This window comes from Eurypyga helias, unplaced genomic scaffold, assembly GCF_000690775.1.
Source record: "Eurypyga helias isolate BGI_N326 unplaced genomic scaffold, ASM69077v1 scaffold3372, whole genome shotgun sequence".
NCBI classification, from domain to species: domain Eukaryota; kingdom Metazoa; phylum Chordata; class Aves; order Eurypygiformes; family Eurypygidae; genus Eurypyga; species Eurypyga helias.
This window is the reverse complement of record NW_010237671.1, coordinates 144,288-167,244: the sequence shown is the minus strand read 5'-3', so window position 1 is coordinate 167,244 and position 22,957 is coordinate 144,288. Positions and strand designations below refer to the sequence as shown.

The window sequence follows — 22,957 nt, the reverse complement described above, 5'->3', positions numbered from 1 at the left end:
ATGTGCATAATTCCAAAGAGATCACATGTTCCACATAACAAAAATTACTCTGACATAAAATATATATTTTCTTAAAAAGTATTTGTAATATCAAAAGGAGTGTGAAGTATTAGCCATTTAATACAAATTTATCTTTTCGTGCAGATGATTACATTTTCATTTTAATTGCTCACATTTCCCATTCTGATCTTCATGTTTTATAGTAGGCAAGACATGCCACAAAGAAAAAAAAAGATTTTATTTGTTAGTTAAGAGTCTTCAGAAGTCCTAATTTGGCCAATGTGTTCTGCTGCAGTCTTGGAATGCTGTCTTGCAGTTTCAAAAGTGATCTTATTTGGCTTCCCAGAAACTATTATGCCTGGAGGATGCCATGAGAACAAGGGCTGCCTTGTTAACAAGTAGAAAACTCTCAAAAAACAAGATAGGATCCTGATATAAATCATAATTTAGATGCACAGAGCTATGTTCACAACCACAGTAATGTAATTCATTTACATCTAGTTATTACTTATCTCCACCCGAACTACTAAGTTCAGGAATGCAGCTGCCTTGTGCCTTGTGACTCTTGGGGGTTAGGGAAGAATGACATCACCGAATTTAAGCACATTACCATGCTGACATAGTGGCACCTTGTTTTCCCTTCCACAGATAGAGCGAGGATTGTGTGCTACCCCCCATTCTTTCAAAGAATACCTTTTTTCCCCTTTCAAGCAGCTGCTATATGAAGGGTTGCAAATGTCACTTCAACTAATGATGAATGATGCTTGACCCTTGGACCTGTTACTATGAATTTTATGCAATGCTAAATTAATATGAAAGATCTCTGCTAGAAGACTTCAGCTATTATGCATGCAGCATAAATGATATGTTAAACAATCCAAATTTTTTTCTCATAACCATGGTAAAATGGAGAGCTGCTTTAACGTTTTGATGTGTATTTCCACTTAAGATTAGTATCTTTTAGTTCTAAAAATATTTTTGGTAAGCAAATCAGTTTGAGAAAAACATTGTCAAGAGGGCAACTGGCCCACATGTCTTTGTTGTTTGCGTTTGAATATAATTAATTATGTAAAGCAATAGTTAGTGGGACCTTAACAATTAGTAGAATCTGTCAAATAGTCACACGGAAATTACTAACTAATTGAACTACTGGTCTTTTATTGTTTCAGGAAGCAGTACAGAGTGTCATTTTTTTATCTCATAAGGTCGTTCTGATTGCACATCAATTTTTTCAAGCAATATATGCTTCTTAGTAGACTAATACATAAATAACCCTCCCGGTAATGTCACAGCATGCAAAAGTGTTTGAAATAAAAACACCTGTTTTAATTAGTATTCAGATTTGCCCAGTTAAAAAATGATAATCCTCTTGCAGTTATATGACATTTTTAAAGCTTTGAATTTCCATCTGTATCTTATATTATGATGGTTCAGGATTGTCGTGAGTTAATTATGTTAACTTCGGAAACATTGCTTGCATTTAGAATGAACAACTTCAGCTTGAATAACCAGGAAAGCAGATGCTATCTTTCTTGTCAAATACTTTGTTGTGCGTTGTCTTAAAACTTTTTATAAGACTCTGTATCCAAAAGGAAGCATAAATCTCCATTTATTTGAAATGTTACCCTAATCTAATCAATATTTTAATATATTTCTTGTGGGAGGGACCTGCATGTGTCTCAAGGAAGCATAGACATGAAAATCTCTTAGTTTATGTTGAAATCCTCCTGTTATTACAAGTCCATTCGCAAGATTAATCTGAAGAACAGGAAGATTCCATGCATTATAATGTTCAAATCTTGTTTTGAAGCACACCTTTTATGTCTTGAAATATATGTCTGTCAATTTAGGTCAAATAAGAGGAATTGGAAATATTACAATTAGAATGCACATCGAGATAAACCCTGCAAAAATAGGCACAAATACACCACGAATGCAGCAAATCTGCATTAGATCCTACCACCACAGCGCGGATGAAAATGCAAAACGTGGACGTGTGCGTGACATGGAGAAAAAGGTGTGATTTTAGAAATGATTTGGTGGCCATGTCTCCTCCTTCCACGTGAGACTGCGAGGCGTGCGTGGGAAACGGAAAACATCATGCCACTGAGTCACCCGTATTTCATTACACCCTATCTCTGCCAACTGTGTTTACATGGGCCCCGGGGTATTTATGCGTCTTCTGCGACTCAGTAAGAGGAGGTGTAGCTGTGCGCATGGAATTACACGTGGCAGGGTGGATGGAGTTATGTTTTCAAGCCCACACTGGCCTTGAAATGTCAACCTTTTTGTTAAACAGACCTAGGCAAGGTCTCAAATGTTTCTGTGTACGTAGCTCTTAACTCCACCGGTCATGCAATTACACGCATTTCACGTGTGCAAGTTTGATCATAACTTGGGGCTTCCACATTTTCAAAAGCATCATATTCCTCAAAGAAAAGCTGTTTTCATTGTCCCAAGATTTTCAGTGTTTGTAAGCAGGCACTGTACCAAAGGAGCTGAAATGTGCGGACCTACCCATGCCTGGATCAGGACATACTCCGGTGCCTGATTCTCAGATGGTGTTGCTTCAGAGCGGATATAGCTTTGAAGTTGATGAATTTGTATGAAAAAGTGCAGTTGCTGAGAATCTTCCCTATTCAGCGTAACGTGATTCTCAAAATGCATAAAAATATTTGAAAATTCATGTTATTATTAGCACTATTATTATCAAAGGACATTTCGTTAACATTTGAAAGTCCTTCAGTGCACTTGAAGATATATTTGTTTTAGCAACTTATATAATCCCCTCCTGTTTAAAGTTTTGTTTTAAACACATACAATTATCATCTCATATGCCCTGATTCAGTAAGCACTTAGAAGCATTCCTATCTTTAACAGCATAGCTAGTCCCGCTAATATCCAGGGAATGGAATTAGAGCTTCAGATATTAGCAAAAAGTAATGCAAATGTGAATTAAGCAACATGGTTTTGAAGTAAGTTGACTGAGGACTTTTTATTTCTTAAACTGAACAGGAAAGTTTGACAAAAAAAGAAAAAAGAAAATCAAAGCAAGCATTACTGATATTAATAATTACTTTAAAAGTATATAAAGTTAAATATTTTAGGCTGGTAACTAGAAAGAATTAGGCACTGAAATAACCTTCCAGTAAGGATAGTGAAGAAAGACTAATGGCTTTTAGGCAGAGCGATCAGCAGAAATATAAAATGTAGAGACATATAGACATAGACATATATATATATATGGATATCTATAATAAGAATAGTAGTCTTGTTTGGTTTTAGCTTGTAATTCACATTAATTAAAATAGATGAAGTTACCTGCATTGTAGAATAGGGTTATTTCCAAGCTAATGAGCCATTTGGATGTATCAGATTTGCATTTGTACCTTTTTCTTTCCTAGTGCAACTTTTCCATGCAGTTAACCCTACATCTAACGTGGGACTTGGCTACTGAAAACTCTTAGTGCCTCGTGCCTGTGCAGGAACCTACGTGACACAAAGCGACTGTCTCTGTCCTGTTGACTGTCACATATCATACAGTTGATAGCAAATTATCATGTTAGGTAACAACTTCAGCCCAAATTTCATGAACTGTTCGAGGGGGTATGAAGTATGAATTGTTCTTATGACCCAAGCACAGGCCTGGCTTCTCTGCCTTGCATTTTGCAAGACATCTCACTTTATTGCTAATAGAGAAAATAAGCAATGCCTAAAGGCAAGGTGCAAGTATTGAAGTGCTAGGCTGAAAGTATTTAACCAAACTGTCCTTTCTTTTTGAATAACTTGAATAAAGTGTCTAAATGACCTCTTCCTAACCAGAAGAGAATATAGAGAAGAAATTAAGCTTTATTGGTAAATTAAAGCCCAAATCCCATGGTTGATGAGAGATATGGTCCGTTTGAAATAGTTACAGTTTCAGACTTTCTCTTCTACAATCAGCGGGTGGAGACCAACATAATCCAATTAATTGTAATTCCCTTTTGTGGCACTGGTACAGTAGTGAATGATATAGTAAGTCCATTGAAGTCTTATCTTTGGTCAGATAATCCAAATGGATTCGTATTATGAAATAGTCCTTTATAAAAGTTCTGATGAACTGAAGTGTTTTGACTTTAGTGAACCAAAAGATAAATTTTATACAAAATAAAAGTTTTTGTCCTTGACATTTACAGAGCTTGCATATACCTGATTCCATGTAAGAATAATTCTATCAGCTGGTTTATTTCAAAGAGCCCTTTCATGAAAAAAAAATTTAAAAATCCATAATTTGTTCTCTGGACATCCTGAAAACTGGCATGTGAGAACAGACATGTACAAGAATGAGTAACCTATATTCTTGTATATAGTCCCATTCAAATAAGTGTGATTACAGATATATGGAATGTAGGTATAACATTTTGATAATAATTTGAATTTCTATTTTTTCTAATAAACTGATATTTCATCGATAATCCTTGTAAGTGTAAATGAATCATATACGTACCATCGTATTCAGTATTGCAAGTGGACTAGTGGAATTGCTTAATTTTAGCTCAAGCTTTGATCTATTTACATTTGGAAGTCATTTACATAAAGGAAGTCATAATGATCTTTATTGTTTTGTTATTTCCTTTGATTATTGAAATTCACTCACTGAGGCACAAGCTTATTCTTATTGGGGTCAGTCCCAATAATGCATTTGGCTATGTGCAGTAAGTCAGGATTGCGTGTTTTTTGAATTTTTGCACAGAACCTTTCGGTTTAACAATCACTGGAGGGAGGACTGATGTGATGCATCAATAGTCTGATCCAGTGCTACGTATTTTGTATTTCTCCATTCCTTTAAAGGGGTCCATAGCAAGCCCACGTTACAGCAGGAGTCTTTTCAGTTGTAGAATATTTACTAAATGATACTGTGATACCATTTGTGAGAGACAAGACACGACACCATATAGCAAAGTCAGATCTTTTCAGAGTGCCTCAAAAATACCTTTTATTTTTTTTTTCTTTCCCCCCCCCTAAAATTGTCTGGTACTTTTTCCCCCCCTAAAATTGTCTGGTTGAAATTTAATACAAAGAATTTTTTACCCTTTGGGCTACATTACATATGAAATAATTTATGATCCACAAATCACAAGAAGGCAGTGAATTAGGTTTTATACAAGTCTGCCAAATATTACAAAACATTGTGTACAGATTTTTGGACTATGAAAAGGCTTTTGACAAGAATGGAAATAGAAACAGTGTTAGAAACAGCAAGAAGGGGAAGAACAGAAGAATTATGACAAAATCCTAAAGGACTCTGAATTAGTAGTACAATTAAAAAGATAGGAATATGAACATTTTTGATGTATGAAAATGGGACAGAGAGTCATTGTCCAATTCCTTTCTGTATTAGATCTTGCGAGCCTTCAATTTATTTAAAATGTAGATTTGTGGGTGCTGATATACATAATTCTGTTAAGATCTGACTGTAAATGAAAAGAAAAAAAAGAAAGAAACCTCTAAAGCTAAATTGCAGAGAAGCTTATTGGAGAGCAATTACACCATAAAAAATGTTAATAACAAATTTGAAGTCGGGAGATATTTACCTTGACTAATATATGTATACAGAACATATGACAAAGCGAGGAACATCAGGTTGAAAGCAGAATTCAGAATGGACTTCTGCCCTTGAATATTAAAATGTATTCTGAAAAGTAAGCTCCTGATCCAGGCAAGTATTTGATCTTTGTGTTCTGCAGTCTAGGGTATACATAACAGATATAAGAACATTCACCTAGAAAATGGAATAAAACCCATCAGCTGGCACAGAGACATGAGAAAATAATTAGTCTCATTCTGAATAAAGAGGGAAGAATAAACAGAAAGAAAACCAAAATAGAGTGTGCTTTAACTAGTAGGAAGAAGCTGAAGTGATCCCTCAACACCAAAGTAGAGAAAATTAGATAGAGTACAGAATCCTACCACTGTAAGACAAATGTAATTTTCACTCAGCATACCAATTTAATTTCTTTGAGTTGCAGAAAGTCTGTCAAGATCCAACCTTGAGCTTGGGTATCCTTGGTGCTCAAACCTCTGCACCATGTGAGGGTATGAACTGGGTGGGAATTCCTCCATGCCCTTTCCTTGTCCCTTTCTCCCAACCCTTGGAGGTACCTGACTATTTCTTTGACCCTAAAGGAAAGAATAATTTGGCCCTGTGAGTTTCGGTTGCTCAGGCTACGTATGCCCACTCTTACTCTCTGTAAACAAGTCACCTGCAAGCGAGTCTTGCAGATGTTGATCTGCAGACAGGTGGTCTATTTATTCCTAGGGAGCTTTCAGCTGCATTTTGAGGAGAAATATTCTATATTTAAAATCATTTCTTTTCCCATACGGAATAGTTGATTCAGCTAAATTTAATGAAATTTAAAAGTACTTATAATTATAATCCTATTACAGTAATTATTGCTTCAAATCACAATGATAGAATATGCTAAATCAAAACTAATATCGCTGTCATCTAACCCCATCGCAGGTATTGGCAGTGAATGATGTATAAGAGTTCCTTAGTGATGATACTTGTTTCTGGCTACCAAAAGGATTCTTCCTTCAGTACCACTGTATATCTTTATGCTTCCAGTTAGGAACAGCAGCCAATAGCACAGAAATTCCCCCGACACAATGGCGTCGCTGGCTGACCAATTTTCTAAACCTTTGAACTGCTCCGCGTGCTTTCATGATGTACCGTTTCTGAACTTCTCGAAAGTACTGGATCCTTTTCACAGAAACAATGAGACAGTTCATCCCTCTCCTACTCTGCGGACTTCTGTGGAATTATGCGAGGATGAATATGACCCAGTGTGCCCAAATACAGAAATCTTTTCTTTTTCTGGCACAGATTGAGATTTAAGTTACCAGTACTTGGTTGTTTCAGCATGCCCCCAGGTCAGCGAACTCTCATTTCAGACAACTAGAATGAGCAGCATTCTGGATGCACACAGAGATATTCTGCTTTTTAGCTTAAGTTGCTCAGTAATTTTTGCCTGGGCTTTATGGAAATGGGTACTCCAATAATTACCAAATGCTCAGGCATTATAACATCGTGGCTTAAGTTTTGTGGTGAAAGGGTATGCCATGTTTCTCTAGCAGAGAAGGAGTAATGCATGCAAGCTTCTATTTTGCAGACTATATCCTTGATAACTCATCAAGGGCAGCATTGGATGGATTTATCAGAAGATGCTTAGAAATATATTGTATATAATATCTAATGATTTGTTTTCTTTGATTTGTTCAAACTCTCTTGGAAGTGATGGCCCATGCACTGAGTGCAGGCAGGGCAGTAGAACTCCCAGACTTGGCAAGGGAGAGAGGAAGGAGAATTATTTAGCTGGGAGAGATCTCACAAAAATCTGGCAGAATGAGGAAAGTATGGATTTGCATTTAAGGTTTCTGCTGTGCTTTTTAATCGAAGTTCAAGGGATTTTGTGCATTTTGGAGGGCGTATATAAAATGCAATGTCAGGATGGGATTTACTCTCAGGGGAGGATGTTAAGCATCATGTGCTATCGCCGAGGGGTGAGCTCCTTGTCATATGATGAGCAAGAGCCATCACCACCTCACAGCATTCCATTGCTGTGTTGTCTCTGGACATCCCTGCGTTCTATTACTGCTCTAAGTGGAGTGTGATCACTTCGGAAGAAGCTGTTTGTCTCGATATAGCAGTATTTTGCAAGAGTTTTGAGGTGCTGTCATTTGTGGGAGGGTAAGAAGGCTGCTGTGTCTTTGCACTACTGATCAGACAAGCTGTGGCTTGTAAAAGGCAGGTAGAGCTATCAAACACACATACCTTTCAGTGTATAAATTACTATTTGTGTGGTCAGCCATGAGAATGACCCTCACAAAGAGATTTTATGAGGGAGTGTGCTGATGCGCACTCTGCTTGAGTCTGTTCTTTCTTTTTTTCCTGTTGAAGAACACGGATGACCAGCAGCTTATTTCTGAAGAATGTAGCCATTAAAAAAAAAAAAAAATTCTTTATATATATAAAGAAAACAAGCCCAGGTTTCTTTAAGTTTGAGAAAGAGGAGGAATGACTCTGGGCACTCTGTCTTTTCTGAGTATGCACAAAAGGAATTTTCTGTTCCTCTTTCTTGCACAGGACTCATTTAAAGCTCTGTCTAGTTAACTGCCTATTGGGAAGAAAGATTCTAGCAAGTTTCCCAAGCTTTCAGTCAGCTTGGTGTGCATTGGGCACATCCGGCTCTTCTGCAAAGTTTCTATGTGAGGAAATTGTACGTGTTAGTTAACAGTGTTGTGCAGGACTTTCTCCAGGAGACATCTCCCTCGGCACATGCACTGGTTCCTGGGATGGAGACACCAGTGCTCTGAGGTTTCAGACACTGGATCTGGGAGTTGGTGGGATGTCAAAGGCCAAAGGTTCATAGGGGAGTACAGAGAGGTGGCTGTTGTCATGCCCAGCTGCCTGCTGTGCATGGCATTGCCATCCCAATGCTGCCATGTGCAGTGGGAGCAGGGAAATGATGAAAAAGGCAGAGATGTGCCTCAGCTATCCATCTGCTAACAACAGACACATCTCACCAAAGTCTTAAAAAAGTTTCTTTTTAAGCACAGCCTCCATAGCAGACCAGGTGCTGCCTCTATTCAGGAAATTTTTGCAGGAAATTGCTTCCCATGTGACTCGGGGTCATCCCTGAGACCACTTGGAGGAAGGTGTAATAACCTAAGTGAAGTAGGATTTCTGAATGTGGTGCTCTGGGATTTCATGGCAGCATGGGCTAAAGACAGTATATAGTTGGGAAAATACTTGTGTAAATTTCTATCTTAAACCAAAAAGGGACAAGCAGTGCTTTCTGATAACTGTATTTTGCTCCCCAGAGACTAGTCTACATACCAGGTAGGGCATGTGGTTAGAGGAGCCACATCCGTTTTCTTTCAACTGAGCTTTCTCTACTGCAGTGGTTGATTTTCCTATTTTCTGTTTTTGTCTTTAGCTGGTCTTTCCATAGATTATTTTCTTCCTTTCTGGATGGGGATAACCTTATGATGGGATGCTTAAACCAAAGATGAACTCCTCTTTGGTTCTACTGCAGGCATTTTGAGTGCCATTAAAAACATATATTGCTGTAAAGGTTGATTTACTAAGAATAATAACATAGTAAAATACACATTCCCTTAAAAAATATATTGAATATCGATTTTTATTTTTTAACTAATAACCTTGACAGATGCCCCCGCTATTTTTTTTTTTTTCTCCTTAATGTGGTCTTTATATTTTCAGACTAAGTATTAGCATAAATTTTATGGGATTTTCTGGGCATATTTGTGTCTGTATCTAAGATATATGATATCAACTGGCAGTGACGGTTGAACTAATCAAATACTACTGACAAGTTAAAGCAAATTTTTAGGACTGTGAGATTTTGAGCATCTTCCCAGATCCAGTATCTCCTGACTGAAAACAGTCCTTGACTGTCAAGTTTAAATACCAGATCTGGGACTTAATCTTCATGTAAGCAAAACACCCCAATAAGAAATATGTCTGAGTAAAGCCAAAAAGTCAGATCCTCCCCTTAAACCTAGCCTGAAATGCATGTATGTGTTTGTTTATGGCCCTATTGCCATGGTATGTGAGCAATTCCAACTAGTGGGAACCAAACGAGAGTCTTACACTGAATGGACTTCTATTTTCTTTTTTTTTGACTTGGCATTTGTTCCTTCTAGCAAACATTTTTAAAAACTCTCTTATTGCTAGAGGGAAAATTGACACCCTTTGCTTTCACGATGATACATTCCTAACACGTTTCCTTGAAGAGCTGGAAATGGTGCAAAAATCTGGTAAGATAAGTCTCTATAAAGCCTTACAAGTCAAGCATTCCACTTTAGACATTTAAGACAAATGCATGGCAAAAACAAGTTGGGTTTTTTTTTTAAGGTTTCTACTTAAAGTTCTCTGCCAAAGCTACAGTACTTATACATTTTCTAAATGTGTTTTAAGCAATAAGTTGTACAACATTTTTAGAACATGTGTTAAGCTATTTCTCTAAGAATGAAGCTCTTAACAAAACATAAGCACTCTGCATGAGATCTTAGCAGCAAAGTGCTTAAAAGATAAAGTAAGAATTGGTACCATGGGAAGAACACCAGCTGTAGAGCACACAGGTCCATTATGAGAAGTATGGTAGTGGGTAGGGAGAAAATGATTTAATCAGGAGTAAAACCAATTTTATTATAAGGGCACGCAGGGGGTGTGGCACCATAGTGAGAGGGACATTTCAAAATATCTGACAGATTTCAACAATGTGAAAACCCACCCTGTTCTTTAAAGTGACAGTAAACCCCATCAGGTCTCTCTTTTTGATGCTATTGTTAACAGTTGACTGTTTAAAGCTGGCCTGCTAAGATGCTGTCGATCTAGTTCAATAGTGTGTGGCAAAATAAAAGGCTAATTGTTGAAATACGATCAATCAAATATGATCTCAGAGTCTAAAGAAGATCCCCTCTGGTAACTCATTTGAGATCAAATCATTACTTTTATGATTGAGGTAATACAATGGGAGGGGAGGAAAAAAAAGAGGCTTGAAACCAAAGAAGCAAGCAAGACAACTAAATGAAATGCACAAGTCTGCCTTTGTTCCAGCTTTGTTTCCCATTATTCCAAGTTAAGAAATTGGGTCTATTCCTTTATTTGTACACGCTTCCCGAATCCAGAAATTTAGAAAGCATTTAATAACAGTTATTAAATACAAGTTGAATGATGACTCCATCTTGAACAACATTTTCTGTTCAAAAGTAAACCCTGTAGTGAGAAAACTAATTGCATTAAAGTACTAGGGATCCCGAGTTGTGCGTGTCCATGTGTCTCCAATAATTTTACCATTTTGTTTAACAACAGTTCAATAAAGATGCTGCTCTTGAAGCCAGCTGAATTGCTAAACATGAAATTTCAGTGGTATTTAGTACAACACTTCAGGATTATGTTGCTTCAAATGAAATTTTTCAGTAGTTTTCATGGTTGGCCCCCACTTTGCATTCAGACTGAAATTTTCTAAAAAAGAGAATCACAGCATATGTGGGAAAAAAAAGCAAACTCCATTTGTGGAGTAACAGAACTTGGAGAAAATGTGTGTGTGTCATTTTAATTTGGACTAATAAGGATTTCACTTTCCTAGAGTTTTATATGGATTATGATCTCACTGTTTATTATGTTCTAACAGTATCACACTACTAGAATTAAAAAGAAAAAGAAATAGAATAATCATCCAATCTTCTTTTATTTTTATTAGAAACTCTATTTTAGCATTTAGTTTCTTTTATATTTAAATTCCTTAGCTCAGTCAAGCTTCAAAAGAAAACATTTTTTTTGTTTGCAAAACAGTTTTGTAAGCACTTGTGGTTTGTCTTTAGTGTGTTATCATTTTTGACAGCTTTGCATAGCCTAGGTAGGCCAACAGGGGTCTGTCTAATATTGTTGCTGGGCAAATCTTCCTCCCAGAGATGAAAACCAAACAAAATATTTTTGAAGCAGTAAGAAGGAATTAATATCCTTTCTCTCACAGTACTCTATTCCTTGCTGACATTACATTCAGGCAAAAAAAAGGAGAAAAGCGTTACCCATTATTCCCTTGTACATAGCAAGGCTAACACATGTAAAGCAATAACTCATTTTCTATTGCCATGTTTAGCATATGTCTCCTGTTGGCTCAGCAAGGCCTTTAGGCCGGTCCCTTGAGCCGGCCATCGTTGGCAACTCTTAGCCCCTCGGCCTCAAAACCAAATAGCTTTGAATCATGTTGAGCTGTGATGCTAATTTTCATACTGATGCATTATGGGAATAAATGTATCTGACATACTGTGTCAATGGTACTGTCTCTTTGTGTCTCTTGTTTTTTTGTTAGCTGCATTCCTACAGATGGTATTCCATTGAAAATGTTCTCTTCCTACAAAAAAAAAAAAGGAAGAAAAAAAAAAACCCATGCACAGCACCAAACCTCTAGGTGCAGAAGGCTGTTAACGGTTGCTGATGATAGTAGGCAAACATTAACATAATAATTAGTGTCTTGTAATTGTTTCATTAAAACCAGTTGTTCCATTTCTCCTCGTGTTTTCCCAGAAGAGAAGCTGAATTTGGACGACAGCCAGTGGGAGGACATCCACGTTGTCACCGGAGCACTCAAGATGTTTTTCAGAGAGCTGCCTGAGCCGCTGTTCCCATACTGCTTCTTTGAACAGTTTGTGGAGGCGATAAGTAAGTACTTCAGATACAGTAGAAGCTAGTGAAATAGCCTGTTATATAAAAATAATAGTAAACTTAAAAATAGAAGAACAGAGGCATCTCAAATCTGACTTACCTTCCATTATCCGTGATCCTTTCTTTTTATTGTTTTTGACTGCCTTTTATGTCCTACAGCATGCAGTTATTTAACTGGAGAAAAAATATCAAATTATTGATCTATAAATTTTGTATATGCAATTTAACTGTAGCGCCTAAAATGGTTTAGGAAAGGAATTAAAATGTGTATGTATTCAAAATATGCCAGGGTGATAATCCATATATCCCCAAACACAAGAGAGACTAATAATTGTGAATCATGTTAGAAGGGGCTGTCTTTATGTTAATCAGAATGAAATGCATGTGTTTTGTTACACAAGGTTTCAGACTCTTGCCTTGCAGTGATCACAAAAAGAATGCAAAAAACATTCATGTTCTCATTTTCATATCTACCTTTGCTTAATATTTTTTTAAGTTGGCAGGCATCAAAAGTCTTTTCAAAGTCCAAGGCATTTATTCTGTTACATGTCTCTGTGGCTTGTGTGCTGCAAACCCTCTCTGCATTTAACATATGCAGGTGCATTTTGTAAAACTGTATCGGCTTGGAAAACCTTGACTAAAAAAAGAGCGATCTGGGGGCTTACTCCCATTGGAAAAGGGAGGGGAGAGGGATAGCTTAAAGGGAAAAAGCCTAGTAGGAGATTAATTAAAGGTCCAATAGAGAAAAGTCTCTAAGAAAAAAAAAAAAAAACACCAACAAACCCCAAACCCAATAAAGTTAGAGATCTGTTTTCTGAATGACGGGCATGCAGATTTGCCATTACTGTTAATGAGAGTTGTGTGTGCACATGCGCAGCTGTCGGAGAGCATGAAACCCTTAATGTACAGCTCACTTTGATTTTATATTCATAAGAGTCTTTAGTTCAGCTAAAGCTTTTCAAGACCCAGCATCAGATATAATGAGGTTAAATACATCTCACAAGATCCTTCCCTTCTCAGTTATTTAGAGATGCAGACCAGTTAAACACACGACATAAAAGAGATACATTACCTGAAAGTTTACTCTTGGAAGCTCGCTTTTTTCTCCTTTCAAAAGAAAGTAGATGGAGAACATCACCTCTTGAGTTTAAGCTCCTGTCACACAGTCTCTGCAGCACTTAAAGGGGAAAACCAATAATCTCTTATTGTTCAGCTTCAGTTTTGGTACACTGGGATAAAATGCTTATTGAGGCACCAGCACTTGAACATGTCCTACTGGTGGTTTTCTATCCACCATCTATGTCCTCTTGGAAAGGACTTTAATGCCTTAAGCAGATACTGTCACTTCACAGGGCACCGCCTGGCATGCCGTTCGTGTCTCTTCTTATGCACTTTATGCTGCAGTCAAGTGTTTTATACCTGTCCTTTGTCACTATCACTTTCTCTTCATGATAATCCACCACCATACTGGTCTTTTGGGCCTAAATATAGTCTTTCCTCCCCTTATTAGCACTTTTCGTTGCCCTGTGGTGTACACTTTGGCTGAGCAAACACTGTTGTATCCTGAAGAACATTAGCAGGACAACATGATCTCATTGTTACGCGGTCTTCTGCTCTCATCCTCTCTGCTAGTGTCCAAGGCAGGGTGATGCAAAACCTTTTGGTGGCCCAGTGGGGAGGTTTCTGGTAGTTAGAATAACAGGTAACTGCTAATAGACTTGCGAATTGAGAGTTTGAAAGCGTGTTAGGAAGAGATTGTCTACTAAAACATTAATATTTATGAGCGAGAAATTAATGTCCCTTTCTGCTATTTGAACTATTATTAATTCTTATTATGATTTTGAGAGCCATTATACACATTGATAGACTAATGAACAGTCATTTATAGAGGGATTTTAAGACAGTTTATTCCTGGGAAGAAAATGCTAGCATGCAAGACATACTTCACACTATTTCAAAACCCTAATTCTTGTTGCTTGCTTTACTGTACATCAGGGTGATTTCTACCTAATCCAGCTGTCTAAAGTTATCTACGATTTCCAATCAATCTTCTCTTTATTCAGCCTTTACTGCCATAGTATCTACAAATCTGTATTCTTAACAACTCTACTTAAAAACCATCTATAAACAACAATAAGGTGTTTTCAGTGTTTTTGGAGCTCTTCTGTATGTTAATAGTCCTGAAGAGAAGTAGAAAATCTCTTTCCTTCAATAACATTTCAATTGTAGCTGATTCTTTGGTTACTTCAGGCTAATTACTCTGCCTGGTCAGTACTGAGCTCCTAAAAGTTTCCCTTCTTCAGGTTGTTGTGAAAATGAGGCTAACGTATCTCTGTCTTTTCTGCCTGTTCTTCAAAAATGGCGATTATTAGCATGAAGGGCATGGGTGTGCAGTACAGTTAAAAAGAGCACTCAATAATGCCAGAAATAAACCAACTTGATGACAGCAAGGAAAAAGGTAATTAGGACACATTCCCACACTGCCATGATGATTATATCCTTGGTGCAACACTGACCACCTCTCAGTCATCTTGGTAAGAAAGATGAAATGGTCTAAATACCTAACTGTTCTGGGTAGTAAGGGGTTACCAATGAAATTTCTTGGGGATTTACCTACAAGTTTCAGGAGGAATCAGTACCCAAGAGGTTCTGTGGGCTCCTAATGCTGATGTTATTTTAAAAATCACATGGAATAAATTATAACAAGCTCACTACTACTTCTCCTGGATGATGCCATTTTAATTAATGTCTGTAATGTGCATAGGAAAAAAATTTTACAGTACTGTTTCTTAGGCAAAGTGCTTGCTCCTTACCTTCAATTTCCCCTATAAATAACTTTAGATATGACCATAATATTAGAACAATTTAGATATGAACAGAATATTAGAAGATAATTCAGAGCATTATAGAATCTCAGAATTCTGCTGGCCAGGTTGAAGCTGGATAATTACTGTCCATATAGCTTATATCAGAGAATTTATAAATGATAAATGGAAGGCCACAAGACCTCTGACATAACGCTAATTTTGTTTCTTAGGATTTGGAAAGCAGGTTTTTCAAGGACTTTGTCTAGTATATTACTGGCAAGTCATGTTGTAGTATTTTGTATGAAATATGCACTTCTAAAATGTGCCCAAATGCTTCTATGAAGTCAGGTTCAGCCACACTTAAATTACTTAGCACCGCAAATAGTTCTATTGATTTTCTGGAATATCAACAGACGTGGCTCAACAGATTGTCTGCAAGTAAAATTGTGCTTCATGTGAGTAAGGTGGTAGAAGTGCCAATAACTGAAACACTTAATCACCTTATTTACAGAATTCAACCCACATGGCCATACAAACTTATGCCAGGGCTTCAGCCACTGAAACAAAAAAAAAAAAAACCCACCTAACCCAAAAAATCTGTTAAGAATTATAACAGGTGATTCTCTTAGTTGATGTGATAAACCTTTCGTTTAATTGAACTAGTTTTGTTGAGATGTCTCAGACAGAAGGCATGGAAAAAAGAAATTTGTCTACCACAGAGTTCAGTGCAATGGTGGCTGATTGTCATAGCATAGGAAATATTGAAATACTGACTAGTCTTTCCAGATCTTTTCAGCTGGAGAAAGCTGTACAGACAGTGCATCTGTATAGACGGTGCATCTGTCCAAGTGAAGTTACAAAAAACACCCCACTGATATTTCACAAAAGAAAATTCCACCAAGTTCCAAAAGCTGCAACATCTGTCTCTGGTTTGGAAGGCTTGAGTTCAGGTCTTTGATTTTTCTCTGCAACAGGTTGGAAAGATTACTACGTTGGAAAGATTTTATTCAATGAGGTTTAGTGATTATGCCTTCATTTCAGTTCCTTATCTCTAATATGAATTTAATAGGTGTCACGTAGGTACTGTAGATAAATAGGTGATTTATTATCTAAAATGCTCACACACAGAGACAGATGTGTATATATGTATATACTCTAAATAGAAATATTTTTGCCAGAATTAAGATTCTTCTGCAGACAGTTTTCTGAATGAATGTATCTGTTACTGCTGTGGGCTTCCCACTTAAGGCAGATGAATACAGGATTGAGATTAATAAAAATTTAGTGTTGCAAAACCTGAGTTGCATGCTTCCAAGTGGAATCCAAAACCTAATACGAGGCGTCAGCGTGAGGAACAGAAAACATGGGATCCACATCAGCCACCAAGTCCCTGGAGAAGGAACATCATCTGCAGGGCACCAGATCTAGTTAGCATACATGGTCCTGGCAATCCCCCATAGGATTAAGCCTCCCCAGGCAAACAGGCAAACTCCTTGTCTCTGAAGCTCAAGATTTTCAGCCCTAGCAGAAAAGGAATCATTTCTCTGCACAGGGAGAAGTTAAGCCATAGGCACGTAAAGTTCTTTGATGGCTACAATGGCAGCATCTAGTTGGCTTATGCAACTTTAGGGACATGTGGCACCTGAATAAGGCTTTTCAGAATTATAACGGTGAATTTAAGTGCCTAGACACTACCTAAGGTTCACATTACATATTCATTTAATTTTTGTTTTCTTCAAGATCTGGATTGATTTTTTTTTTTTGATTGCTCTGATAGACCATTCACACTTTTTTCAACTGATTTCACACATATCCTTTCGATATATCAATTACAGTCTCCTGGTGCATGCTAAGCAGAATTCACGATGTCATTCCTATCAATCCTATGTTATGTGTTATCCTACTATATGGAAAATGAAGATAGTTATTTAACATCTTACGATAGTTTTTTAGAACTTTCGTTACTGAAAGATGTTAGATATTAAATTTATTACAGTTTTTCTGGCATGAGATACTGGTCTTGTCTGACAAAATCAATGGTGATAACATAACAAAGCAATGAACTCTTTTTTTTTTTCATGGGATGATAGGGGTTTTTTCAAACCTACAAAACCTAGTAGTGCTATCAGTAGCTGTAATCCTCTCCATGCTGGTCAGTTGTCTTCATCTCCAGCATGGCTACCATTAGTAAAAGCGTTTTCTCTAGGCCTGGGCTCTGATCTTGCTTCAGAAAGGTCCCCCAGAACCCACTGCCTGCACTATTTGAGACTACGTGTTGCAAAAAATATTTACCTGGTCAATGATCATGCTTCGGTCTTCAGTAGGCCATAGCAAAGTTTGCACTGAATAATGAAACTGTTGAGAAGTTTGCACAGAAATTAGATGCACCAAAAACAGGCAAAAAAAGATGTCAAGAGGCAATAAAAAAATCTAGTCATCAATACATAATCATGATCAAAGAACAGAGCTACATTGGTAGAAAACAGTGTAGCAAGGACCTGCTCTAAACTACTATGCAGTGTTATGAAAATAGTAGCTAGGAAAGAGAAAGTAAATACATTCATTTATTCTGACAGTCATAACATCCTTGTATCATCTTGGTGGAAAGTTACAAAAGATGTCTAAAGAAATTTTCAAAAGACATCTAAAGAAACCTCACTCAAGGCTTACAAAGAACAAGGCTCAAGGCCAACTCGTCTTGGAAAGACAAGTCAGCATATTGCACTGTAAGAAATCCATGACAGTCTCTTAACATCATCACGTAATAGGTTCCTGAGAAACCAAATCTTATCAGTCTCTGGCATTATGCAAATTTCTGTCATAATCTCAATCTGTGGGCTTCAAGTCCTAATCAAACTGCCTTCAGATTCACAGTTGGCGAGCCTCCTATTGAAATCGTTTTCGTATCCTCCATTTACTTGTCCAAGGAAGTTCTGGGGCTTGGCATGGCATCAGAAAGCCTCAATTTCATGTGAACATTGTGATTTATAAACAAATCCAAGGTCACCACAACATCTCTTATATAGTAAATCATAATTTAGTACCTTTTTGACCAAATCTAAATAGAAGAAGACATTAGAAATCCATAAACTTAAATATAAGCAGAACAGAAAATGTGTAGAAACAAGAAGTATTCTAAAGTTGAGGTGCAACTCTCTAAAAGATTTCTTTAAAAAAGGAATGATTTTGTGGGTAACATAATCTCAGAGAGATCCATTCACATAAATATATGAATATGCGTATGGTATATCTGTATGCATATATAGTATCCCAAGCACAGTAACACTAACAATAACATCTTATTCAGGAAGTGTTACCAGGTATTTTAAGTAGAGATTGAGAACTATTAAATCAATTTTTGAAAACTTTTTGAAACCTTATGTGGAAAGTGGTGTGAAATTCAGGTTCAAGAATGATTAACTGACACTGGAATAGAAAGAAAAAACTCCTATATTTTAGAAGCGAGATGATATTTTATATCATCTCGTTAAGATGATATAGGAAGTCGAGAGACTAGAAGAGAAGGCTTCTAATCTATGGGTGTTCACAAAATACAGACAAAAAATGTACTTCATCATCCTGAGTGAAAGAGAGAAGTAAAAAATATAGATGAGAAGGTGCAAAGAACTGTATTCCACAGGAGAGGTGTATAAACTGGCTACAAACATATTTAAGCCCTAATATTCCCAACCATTATAGCTACCATAGTCTAGTACAGTCTCCACTCAAACTCAAGCCAGTAAGAAAGATATAAGAATCCACTGAAGATGTGCGTGGAGGGTATCATGTTTGTAAGTGCAGCAAAGTGGTAACCAGGGGTTCACTCCAGGCTTTTCCCCCCCCCTTTTTCCCCCCGGAGGTGTCAAGGAACCAGATGCCCCAGTAACCTCTTAGTTCTCTTTCAGTGACCTTCCCTTCACAGTTGCAAACTGTTTCTGCTCAACAGCATTTTAAAATAGATCTTTCCAGGCCTACAAGTAACTGTTTTAGGAAAAACAACAACAAAAACAATTGGAGGACATGTCTATGAATAGATTTTTTTCTTTTGAGATGGAAAATAACCCAGCACATTCACAAATAAATGGCATTGAAATGAAAATTAGTAGGTAAAATATTTCTTCCTTTTATTTTTTTAATTATTATTGCTTAAAAAGTTTTAACGAAGTTGTTGGAAGGGATATTAGAAGAAAATCTATACATGAAGGTTTAACTCTTCTGAAGAGTTTTGCTCTGAGAAGGAAGCCCAGGTAACACCTGCCCACAGGGAGCCTGGTTCTGGATTGACTGCTCATTTTTTCCTAAACATAGAATCACGGAATGGTTTGGGTTGAAGGGACCTTAAAGATCATCTAGTTCCAAGCCCCCTGCCATGGGTAGGGACATGAATATCTGTCTTAAAACAAGATGTGATATTTGCTAATCTTTTTCTTCTCTTAGCACACAATTCTGTTGGGCTACAAAGAACACTTCATAAAACTCTTAGATGTCCACTGAAATAATATTTTAACTAGGTTTTTTTCCTTTCTGAACTTTGCTTAATGAAGTGTGACACTGCCAAAGCAGCTAATTTACCTTTTGAGAAAAAGAGGAGAATCTGAGGAACCTCACTGAAATGGTTACACCAGTGCTGAAAATTTCCTTAATTTTAAAGAAACCGAAGAACTTATAATTTGGTCTTATAAATATGGTGGGGACTTTAGAATTATTATTAAAAAAAAAAAAATGTTTTAAAAGAATTTGTACTTAGATTTTGCTGTCATGCAAAAGTTTAAGCAGGAAGGACATTTTCTCCCCCAGTTTAGTCTTCTTTGTTATTGTAGTTATAATTTTTTTAGCATAGTGGAAATTTTATTGCGGATGCCTGGCCTGTCTCTTAACTCATGCTAATTATATTCATAATTAAATGTTAAACAAGAATTGACTAGGCCAACTGGCTTGCACAGGTGTTTGTGATATGAATGGTTTAATGCTTACACAATAAATTATTGGATACAAATCTGCAGTAATCTGCTCAGCGAGAACCTTTTTCAAGAACTTTGCTGTATATGGTAGGTCCAGCACACTGCTTTGAAACCAGGACCTGCAAATAGCATTTGCTAGACAGGTTTATGTCAAAATGGTGGCTTGACTTCCATTGCACATGCACTGTCAAGGCTAGAAGGTTTTCAGAGCATGAATGTTTATGGGGAGCTGGAGGATTCATTGGATGCTTGGTGGGAATGTCATCAGGGAAGCAGCGTGCCTCACTTCAATTATAGTTTATATTTGTAATTGATAGCCAGATTAATCACTGAGGATCCAGTAACCCTGTTAGATTTACACAAATTGCCAGTTGACAGAATGTTGAATCAAGAACTTGCAAATAGAAAAAGACATTGGTTTCAGTTTGCTCCTCTTCTATTTACTTCTTGGACATGGAAAATACCGTATTTGTGTAATTTAAACTTAATCTGTTGTTAAGAGTATCTTCCATAGGGGAAAGGGCAGAAGCAAGAAGGAAGCCAACTTGAGAGTTCGTACGTGGGTTAGCGTAAGAGAAACTCAGAGAGGAAATCAAGTGGGAGAGAACAGTGGAAGAGAAGACAGAGAAACTGAAAAATCCAAGCAAAAACATTGGGCAGAAGAGAAGGGAGAAATAGAGAGAAGGAGCTATTTAGTGACTGTTGCAAGATCTCTGTAACCTGGGGTGTTTGCAGGAGGCAGAGGGAGAGGAACTTCTCATGAAGGTTATCTGGAGCTCTTGACAAAGTGAGAATTGGCACTCTACATTTGAGGGGAAAAACGTTTCATCAGGCTTGTGAGTGAGGTTTCCACTCGGGGAAAGTAATAACAGGAGGAGAAGCAGTCTATAATGCCCCAGTTACACAATTTCAGAGGTGCAAAAATGGGAGAGATGAAGGGGGGGAAGGTGGGAAGAGAAAACTAGGAAGGGAGGGAAAAGGAGAACCTTCAAGAACAAGAGAAGGGGATGCTGAAAGTCATCACCTCCAGTGCTGTGCTGTCTTCCTCTCTTCACACACCTTACTTTCTACAAGTTGCTACCCAAGAAAGAGTAATACCACACACCTCTGTGCAGTGGCACATTGGATCTGAACCAGCAAAGAATAGACACGATAATGTCTTGGTGTCACAATAGTCCCACCAAGATGGCAACTGTGTTTTTCTCTGGTCCTCTCCATGTAGGTATTTCAAAACCTGGACTACTACACTTTTAGAAGACCTAGACTACCACATCTGTAGCATTCAGAGAAGACACTAATTTTATGGAGTACTTTTATGTATCATAAATACTTTAAGCAGCTTTGGCCCCTGGTAAATTTAAGCTGCATTCGCTTATACCAGTCCTTCGAGGGACTAATGTGACTAGAATAATATGACTAGAATAATAGCAATAACGCTATCTGCAGAATACTCGGTGGTGGCAGAGAATTTCAGAGGAAAGTTAAGTCACAGCTTGAAATCAGACACAGATTTGCCAGGGTGGAAACCTGAGGTCCCCTTCCCTAAAAGCATCTCTTGACACAGGCCTGGCTTCCCAGCATCACTGTTTTGAGGGGATCAGGGTCTGCCATGGGAAGTGCGATTGCAAACTGAACTACCTTGGAAAAGTCAGGATGTCTGAATGTGAGGGTAGGCTGGTGTTCTTACCAAGGCTGGGCCAGAGTTCAAAGTTAATAGGATTTATAATGTCTCTTGAGGGACACAAATTGTGAAAAAGTAGTGCTGAAAAACTGGGTAATGTGGCTGCGGAAAAGCATCTTTAGCAGCTGTACGACACCAGCTGTACTAGATAACAGCTAAAAAGGGAAGTCAAGTAAAGTAAGAAATAGTGTGGGAATGGAAGCAATGAGTAGTGCTGCACATCCTCCTCCTAAATGGGTGTCAGGGAGTGTGCAGCCCCGAGGTAACCCGTTGCAAAAGAAACTTGCTGAACAAAAATTTATTTTTAAGGATGCTGCCTTGGATGCCGAAATATTTCTGCAATCCGCTACCTTCTGCTTGTAGTACAACTATCAAATCTGAAATGCCTGAAATTTTAAAATAAAATGTAGTTTTTCTTGCCTCCTGGAGGGTCAAACTGCTCCCATTGACTCCCTCCTGTATAAAATTCATTGGCCTGTTAACCAGTTTGACAGTTTGAGGGGGGAAACCTTAAAGCCAGGCACAAAACGTCTTCACCTAGGTTTTGCTTAGATGGTTAGAAACTCAAACTGTGCATTAATCACTCATACAAAAACTAAAATTTGAAGCAACCAGAAAGGTGGGACTTTTAAAGGTTTTAAAGTCTAAAATGTAGCTGAGAACTGGAGACGTGTTTAAGGTCATATGAAATATGTGGTGTTTTAATTTGTTATCAGGAGAGCTCCAGTGGACAGGGGAAGTATCTGCCAATCTGGCCCTGCTGTGGTCATGTAAAGGGCAATAGCTGCAGAGAAAGCGTGAGGTGAGCAGTGACCGGGACTAAAACCCAACCTAAACTGCACCTTGTGTCTTCTCCCCACACTCCTACAGGTGACACTGAAAGTTAGGAGAGATAGGGAGGACAGTGCCCTAGTATCTACATGGGCTGCTTGCCCATAAGGAGGGCAAATAAAGTGAGTGTGCAAGCTGCAACAACTTCTTTTTCTTTTTTTTTCTTTGTTTTTCCCCTTCTAAAATTTATTCTTCTCCTTCCCTTTTTCTTCTCTCAAATAAAAACAAAATGAGAGAAGCAGAAAGGATTGCCTGGCAGGCAGGTTTACATACGCTTCTGCAGCTCCAGCCCTGGGCTATCAAGTGCCACTTCTAGAATAGCCTTTTCCTTGGCTCGTGTTTGATTTGCATCGGTATGTTCACATTCAGCCAGAACTAACCTATGCTCTGCAGCTGAGGTCCTTGCTTGTTTTTCTTAACACCACAGATCATGGACCTGATG

At 37.7% G+C, this 22,957-nt stretch overlaps 1 protein-coding gene across 1 annotated transcript in view; it reads left to right on the top strand.

Moving 5' to 3' along the window:
• Nucleotides 1-22,957, top strand: part of LOC104506545 (rho GTPase-activating protein 15-like) — a 170,591-nt gene that overhangs the window by 97,297 nt on the left and 50,337 nt on the right. The window contains 1 exon segment of the mRNA XM_010147522.1: nucleotides 12,098-12,232. Within this exon segment, the coding sequence (XP_010145824.1) occupies nucleotides 12,098-12,232 (135 nt within the window).